We start from the raw sequence: 9,024 nt of genomic DNA on the forward strand, positions 1-9,024 counted from the left end.
TAAAGCTATAGAATTGTCTTCTGTTTATTTATACTAAGAGTGAGAGAAGAAAATCATGGCTCAAAGAAAAAAGGAAAAAGAAAAGATTGAAGGGCATATAACATTCATGGGTACCTGATCTCAACTTTTTCGAAATATTCTACTGTTTTTAAATGCTAGTTCTGAAAGTTGTAATTGCTTTTCATATAAACATGTTCTATTTTTGTCGTGGGTTAAATTTCTGGTTACAGTCATCTGTCCCTACAATGTTTCATCAATTTGCAACAAAACCCCCACAAAAAAAATAATAAAATAAAATAAATAAAAAGAAAAGAAAAAAAGAGAGTGAAGGACAAACTCAGAAAGAAATAAATACTCTATTAACAGAGCACAACTTTGAGGGAATAACATGCTGAAGATGGTTTTGTTTAGAGTTACTACAGGCATACACATAGAGATATGTTAAAAGTCTTTTTTTTTTCTTTTTTAAACAATGCACCTTTAAAGGATAGAGGTCGTGACTTGGAACAACGGCAAGTGCTATCCACTCCCAGCACTGTTGCACGGGTTTGAGTCATAGTAATCAGCTGTGGTGAATTGAAAATCAGTCAGTTAACAAAAGACTATCAAGCCAAGTTCATGGCCCTAATAACACGTACCAAACTGATCTAAAATAATTTGTTAACAAACTCAACATAAATCCCTAGTAACATGTGATGAACTGATCTCGAATAAATTTTCAAAAAACAAAATATAAATCGAACTTGAATAATTTAATAAATTTTCAAAAAACTAAATATAAATCGAACTTGCAACACAAATTACAAATAAATGTTTTAATTAGTGAGATTGTTATGTATTAGTATTACAATGATCCTTCCTGATCCTAGCACTTCCTATCAGTAACAAGGCAAATTACCACAATTTTTTCCTTGGCATTAGTAGGCACAAGTAGATACTGCTGTACAACTAGACAAGACCAGTATATATCCCCCACTTGGCACAAGTAGACACAATTGTACAACTAGACAAGTTTATATCCTCCCCTTGGCACAGGTAGACACAATTGTACAACTAGACATAAATACCAACTGATAGCTACCACTCCAGGGCAAATTGTGAAACATTAAAGCCTTTTTACCTATCCAGCTGTTTATCAAACAAATTAGACAAATCAAACCCACAGCTAACCTCTCGATATTCTTCTTATTTTCTTCAAATATTAAAGCCTGAACAAAATAAAAACAAAAAAATGTCACAATTAAACAATTACTCTTAATATTAAAAAACCTTTTTTAATCATATTCCAGTTGGGGTAATATCTGTCAAAACACTTCCAGTATACAATACTACTAATAGAACTTATAAAAGGCGTGTCAATGATGCACAAGCATTTCAAAGCCCAAATGATGAACTAAAGGTTTAAGATCTAACACGAGGCCTTTAAAGGACTGGGAACATCACTGTGACAAGAGATAAAAATGCAATCAAGTACAGAACCAAACATGCAGAACTAAGCTTAAAATGCAATCACATGTTTTAACAGCATTAAAATCCACAAGCAAAAATAAAGGTGAATAACCAGTAGCAACAATAATTCTTTGTTCTCACATGACAAAAAAATCTTATTCTAATCTCTATCTACAAAACCATGAAATACCAACAACAAAGCATAAACATAGCAGAGGCAGCCCCAAACTTGAACCCAACAACATCTGCACAGTAGCATCACAACAAAAACCCATTGCAAAACAGAGCAGCAACCAGACAAAACCAGCTTTACAGCCATACCAGCATAGCTGCAGCCAAACAAATGCAGACCAGCTCAGAGCTTCCTATATCAGATGCATTCCACCAAAAGGCACTCTTCAGTTACATTCCACCAGCACACCCTATAGTAACCCATTGCACAAACTGCCATGCTGACCATTAAATACACCAACTATTTAGATCTTCAATCAATGCAGGTTTAACTGGGCTCAACTCACAATCTGACCAGCATAGTTGCAGCCAAACCAGATGCAGACCAGCACCCTTCCATTTGACAGCAGCCCAACAAAACACCACATTTACAGTAGGCCAACCATTTGACAGCAGCTCCAGAGAATGTACTCTAGGCCTCCTCAGAAAACATTTTACTTGACGCAGTAAGCAGCAGATAGATACCAAAGCTACACCATAAACTTCACTACCAAAGATACACCAAAAATACCTCCCACTTCATTCTGGACAACAACCCTTCCAGGGCAAATCAGCAAAGCCAGGGCAGAGATAAACCAGAAAAAAAAAGCATAGAATGGCAGAGTAGAAAAACATGAGCCCAGGGCCTGCACTTCTGCACTGAGTGGGTACACCCACAGCAAAACTCCACCCATTTCAGTACAACTCAGCACCTCCAAAACACATTCTGATCTGCCCTAAATTACAGATGAAATCATTGGTTGAGAAATGGAACTCTTGAGGAATATGGAATCAACCACAGAGCCATCCTAGTTTTAACCAATTCACACAACTCCATCAAATTTGGATTAGCTGCCTTAAACACACATTCATTTATGAGTTTATTGACATTTACGAAGATAGATCCCCCTTCATTATTTTGAGTTTCCTTTGCATTTGTGCACCAATTGAACATTCACATTGCTCAAATTATGGCATGAACTAAAGCATGATATACATCAAGATTCTACATCAACATCTGTATCAAAATCACTTTGTAGGTCATATTCTTCATCTGTGTCGTCACCCTCCCTCATTAATACATCTTCATCATCACAGTTGAAGGCATCATCTGTAACACCCTTGGCTTCTACCCCTCTGACAGATTGTAAAACTTCCATGGGAATAATTTTAGATTCAATATCATCTCGACGCAAAACCACATCATCATCAATAGCCATAGCAGGTACGACCTCGGTGGTTTCTTCTTGTTGGAACACATCATCAGGTTGTATGACATCCATCTCTGGCACATCCCAAATTCCTCGATGTTGGAACTTTTCAACGACTCTCTAACTGGTACCTAATTTGGTGTCATTAACATAGAATACTTGTTCAACTTGACTTGGTAATACGAATGAGTCATCTTTGTACCATCGACTTGTTACATCAACTGTTGTGAAATATGGCTCTACACGCATAGTTCTACTACTACCGCTGTTAAACCATTCACATTGGAATAATACAATCCGACGTCTGAACAAATAGTTCAGTTCCCACACTCTGCACAAGTGTCCATAGAAGTGTATCAATTGCCCTTCATGCTCCCCTTCCACGACTAATCCACTATTCTGACTTTTCCGATGGTTGTCACGATCGATAGTATAATAACGGACACCATTACAAATACGTCTTGAATATGTGTTCACTAAGCCACTAGGACCATTGGCTAATGACCACATATCATCAGTTGCTTCGGGGGAAACTTGGCTCCGCAATTCATTCATCTACATGAAGAACATGTGTCATGTTACTAGCATGCGTGACATTTACGTAATGTGCGATCTATGGTAGGATATGAGAATACTAGCTTACATGATCTTTGAACCATTTTGGAAATTGTTTCCGATGTCTGTTTTCGATGTCGAATGCACCGGCTCTTTGGTGTAACAAGTTCTTATGCTCCCTAGTTATAAGAAATGCGGTTCAAAAACTATTTACTAAGATAAAGACTAATCAATTTACAACAAAAACTTTATAAATACGTTTGAAGGATTCATACTCTACGTGTTTATCCACTTCTGTGCTATTGTGTAGGACAAACCTGTCACATCCCAAAACCCGCCCCTAAAGGTTTGGGAATGACCTAAGCAAAACTTGACATAAAAACTGGTGTACACACCGTACGGGGCCTTATCGGAAGCATAAAATATTAATATAACGAAAATACAAGCATACTCCATTGAGCTATTTCTAATATGCCAGGATCTCATGCATTACATACATCATCAAAAGCGGATAAAGTTTAAAACTATATCCTTGGATATCGTGTATAACATATACATTTACAGTCCTAGCCCGATAATTGGGCATAACAAAAGGGATATAAAAGTTAAGTACAACATCCATAGGTGGCTCTCAAAAGCAGACCCATATCTTAGCAGCTTCACAAAAATAGATGGCCTGGTATGGTGCTTGAACATGTAAAGGTTGACAAAAGGGACAGCGTCAAAGTTAGGACTGACCCCCTGACTGATAACCTACAGAAACAGACATAATAGAGAGTGAGCCGAGCTCAATGAGTAGTAATACATAATGAAAGACGTCTGACTTGAAGCTTAACTACATCAATACATAAAAAGATGTAGCATGCACATAATTTGTCTGATTCTGCATTTAGCTCATAATGGCCCTAGGCCTATTCCCGTGACATAAGCTTGTGGCTATAAGCCCTTGAAACATGATGGCACGAGGCCCTTGAACATATGGCACGAGGCCCTTGAACATATGGCACGAGGCCCTTGATCATATACTTGAAACTTGTGGCACACGGCTCTTGAAAATGGCATATAGCCCTTGTAACTGCTTTTCTTTACATATAACATTAATATATCTTAAGCATGCATAAGAACATTACATGCTTGAGACATTAACATGATTGCATAACATAACATAAGTACTACTACTCACAGTGTTGAGATGGCGTGTTGCTTCCTTCTGGAATGTGCCCTGCACACAAGTAATACATTAGTCTCTCTTTTTTATAAAGCATTTCCTGAGTTTTACACCTTGCATGCTTACAACCACTTTAAAATCATCTGTAAAACATTCTAAAAATACCAGAGAAACAAGCACTCAAAGCTGAACAAACATTTAATTTTTCCTGAAAATGAGTCCTCCGCTCGAGCGTAGCTTTGGCCGCTCGAGCGGACTGTAAATTGCACAAAACTGCTGAGAGGTGGTTTTTCCCGCTCGAGCGGGCTTTCCTACGCTCGAGCGGACCAAGCGAATTTTCTGAAATTTTGGACCTTCATTCGAGTCCCAACCAGGTATTCATTCCATTTTTACATGCAACCCAAGGTTAGGTTAATGCAATATACTCACCTAACTTCACTATAACATGAATTCTACCTTGAGTATCATAAATTAAGCAAGATTAGGAGCTTTAAAAAGTCATCTCCCTCTCTAATTCCCCTCTTGAATTCAAGTTCTTTCATATCTTTGAAACATAACACATGATATATACATAATTCCATGAAGTGATGATAGAAAACCATAGATTGAAGTATACTTTCATACCACACCCAAATCTAGATGCCTAAGCAACCAAGTAAGAGAAACCCTCATCATTCATGCATGAATTAGACATGAATCAAACATACACATCAATACAAACTCTAAGTGGCCATAGGAAGAAGGATTTGAGCTTACCTTGAATTCGATCCTACACCTCTAACAATTTTGCCAAGCTTCCTTGTGGAATCCCTTCTCCCCCGATTTCTCCTCTTTTCCCCCAAAAATGGTATTCACGTTTGTTTGTTTTTGATCAAGGGTTACTAAAGGCTTAGATATATATATATATATATATATAAGTAAGGCATAAGTAAGGCATATAAGACAAAAATGGATCGTTTAATCATTCCAAAATTAAAATTTCACGAACATGCTTAATATTATCTAAAAATTATGCTGATTACGGATATATAATCAATTTCAGCTAATTAAGCTGTTAAGGCTTCCAATTTCTAATTCAAACGCGTTGATGGTGACAGATAGTTTCCTTGTGAGACAGATAGACATTCATAGACATGGATTTCACTTCCTTAATCATAATTTTTCACGGAACTACACAGTAAGCATTTAAGAAATCATGTACGAGGGTCGGGTTATTACAAAACCAATGAGCCAACTCGCGTTCAGCTACGGACACATCGGACGCCCTTGTCATTAGACCAAAGGGACGTACAGTTTGAGTGAATACCGCCAACCCTGGGCCACGGTCACCCATGTCATAATTCCTTTCTGGGCGGTTAAACAATGTTTCAACTCCATCCAAATACATTGAACAAAATGTTGTACATTCTTTGGAAATGTAAGCCTCGGCAATAGAACCTTCAGGATGAGCTTTGTTGGCCACAAACCCTTTTAGACGGCCAAGCAACCTAATTTTGCAAGCCGATGTCAATGTTATACTGCAATATTTATATCAGCAGTAAAGCGTTAACTTAAATTTGACAGTAATACGAGGGCTGAGTTAATACCTCTCAATTGGGTACATCCATCGATATTGCATTGGGCCTCCAAGCATAGCCTCTCGAGGCAAGTGAATCGCCAAGTGGACCATGACATCGAAAAAAGCCGGTGGGAAAATCATCTCAAGCTTACAAAGTATGAGTACGATTTGTTCATCCAATTTATGCAAATCTGAACGCCTCAATGTCTTTGAACACAATTGTTTGAAGAAATTTCCCAACTCAAAAAGTGTCGTTCCAATTTCCTTATTAAGGTAGCCACGCATCCCAATTGGAAGAAGTCGTTGTATAAGGACATGACTGTCATGACTTTTGAGGCCAGATAATTTTCCAGCTTGAGCGGTCACACAATTGGAGATATTTGCTGCATAGCCATCAGGGTACTTCATTGATTTCAAGAAATCACAAAAGCCTTCTCTCTCTTTCACCGACAATGTATACAATGCGGGAGGCTTCTCAAAGGACCCATTAGAACGCCTCTTCAAGTGTAACTCTTTACGTATTTTCATGTCCTCCAAATCTAAGCGTGCTTTGTCCGTGTCCTTGTTCTTTCCATCTACGCTCAAAAGTGTCCCAACGACATTGTCACATATGTTCTTCTCAATATGCATGACATCAAGGTTGTGTCGAAGCTTCAACGTTTTCCAATAGGGCAAGTCAAACATAATGCTTCTCTTGCTTCAATTCAAATTTTGATGTTCATTCCTTTGTCGTTTTCGATTTTGTGGGTGTTTTCCATACGGCTTGTAAGTCCCAGAATCAATTTGCTCTAGTATTTGGTCCCCCGATAAGTCCAAAGGTTTGGACCTATGCTCCGTTCAAGCATTGAAGAGCTTACTTGTTCGCCAAGTGTGGTTCTCAGGCAAGTGGCGACGAGCACCCATAGACCCTATTTTACTTCGTAATCCCTGGGATGATGCATTATTGTTACAATTAGGGCAAGCCAAGTAACCCTTTGTACTCCACCTTGACATGTTACCGTACGCAGGGAAGTCATTTATGGTCCACATTACCGCCGCATGCATTCTAAAAATTTGCCCGTTCGATGCATCATATGTTTGTACACCATGCTCCCACAAATTCTTCAATTCTTCTATTAGTGGTTGCAAGTAAACATCAATGTCTCTTCCAGGTGCCGAACGTCCGGGAATAAGCAATGACATCATGCAATATGGCTTTTTCATGCACTTCCACGGTGGGAGATTGTAAGGCATTAAGATTACGGGCCACATGCTATATGATGTGCTCATATTCCCAAATGGATTGAAACCATCTGTTGCCAGCCCTAGCCTTACATTTCGAGAGTCATCAGAAAACGTTGGATGTTGCTTATCAAAGTCCTTCCATGCTTCACCATCGGCCGGGTGCCTTAATATGTCATCATCCACACGCTTCTCATTGTGCCATCTCATATCTGCGGTTATTTTTTTGGACATAAACAGTCTTTTCAACCTCGGTGTCAAAGGAAAGTACCGCAATACCTTGAGTGGAATCTTTTTACCACCATCATCGTTCAACTTGTATCTACACGCGTCACATGTAGGGCATTTCTCCAAATTAGCACTCTCCTTCTAAAATAGTGCACAATCATTCTTGCACGAATGAATTGTTTCATATCCCAAACCCAAGTCACGTAAGAACTTCTTAGCATCATAGAGTGTCCATGGAACTATTGGATCACATTCTGGTAGAATGTCCTTGAATACCTGCATAACCATATCGAATGACTTGTTGCTCCATTTGTTGTACACCTTCACATGAAGCATCTTAATGACGAATGATAACACAAAAAACTTTTCACATGTCGGGTGAACTTTGCATTGTGCATCTTCGAATAACCTAGTGAACTTATGTAAATCCTCCCTCTCCAAACCATTAGGTTCCTCGTCGGTATGATCATCCATAAGACCACTCACGTAAATTTCTTCCAACATAATAGGCAATTCATCCATGGATGGATCATCGATATCTGTCATACATTTGCCACTACCTCCACATTGGTCATTTGATACACTAGGACGAGACACGGGAACATGTTCCCCGTGATGCACCCAAGTTAGATATGAAGATGCCATGCCTCTTCGGATCAAGTGCATCCACACAACTTGTCTGCTATATTTTGTGCCATTAATGCAATCGACACACGGACACCTAATTTCATCATCCACACCTAAATTTGCCGTAGCAAAATCAAGGAATGACTTCACCCCTTGTTGATACTCTTTACTTGTCAGCCTATTATTTATCGTCATCCAACTCTTGTCCATTTTGTCACCTACAACTCACACAAAGATTAACCGAGGAACAAATGAGAACACGCATTTCAAGTTGAGATATATTATGTTGTTTTTCATTCACTGTTTGGCTTGTCACATAAATCTCTTTTAGGGTGGAACTTTATGACACGATTTGTTCTAAAACAATGCGTAATTATGGAAGTTAATTTAAGAAATGACCCGTAATTTTGAACTACTAGATAGCATAACTAGTAGAGCACTAGTACTAGTGAAACCATATGGTCAATAATAGAATGATATATCAAAATAATCAAAACCATTTTATTATGAATACTACTTTTATATAAAATGATATAGTTTATTATGATTTCTTCATTTACTATTATTCTATAATTTATAAAATAAAATAAAAGAAAACTATTCACACATCAGTCTCGATATATTTTATAAATTATATATATTTTCAAATCATTTTCTTTTAGCCAAAAAAAAAAAGAGTGTAAAATGAATTTTTAGTATGAAGCAACGCTTCAAAAACACCAAATAATTTTTGATTGGAGGCCCTTTGAAATTGTGGAATACCACAATTATAACCAATAAATCTGCAAATATAGCTT

The 9,024-nt window shown here is 37.9% G+C and overlaps 1 protein-coding gene across 1 annotated transcript; it reads right to left on the reverse strand.

Annotated features, from left to right (window-relative positions):
* Positions 1 to 2,990: 2,990 nt before the first annotated feature.
* Positions 2,991 to 8,437, reverse strand: LOC114288392 (uncharacterized). The gene is made up of 5 exons (XM_082885275.1): positions 7,877 to 8,437; positions 7,466 to 7,741; positions 6,180 to 6,802; positions 5,885 to 6,080; positions 2,991 to 3,425 (listed from the first exon to the last, which is right to left on the reverse strand). Exons 1-5 carry the CDS (start codon positions 8,435 to 8,437, stop codon positions 2,991 to 2,993), a joined length of 2,091 nt encoding a protein of 696 aa, XP_082741401.1.
* Between the last annotated feature and the right edge of the window lie 587 nt (positions 8,438 to 9,024).

This window comes from Camellia sinensis, chromosome 8 (assembly GCF_055761805.1).
Source record: "Camellia sinensis isolate YWXY chromosome 8, ASM5576180v1, whole genome shotgun sequence".
Lineage (NCBI taxonomy): Eukaryota > Viridiplantae > Streptophyta > Magnoliopsida > Ericales > Theaceae > Camellia > Camellia sinensis.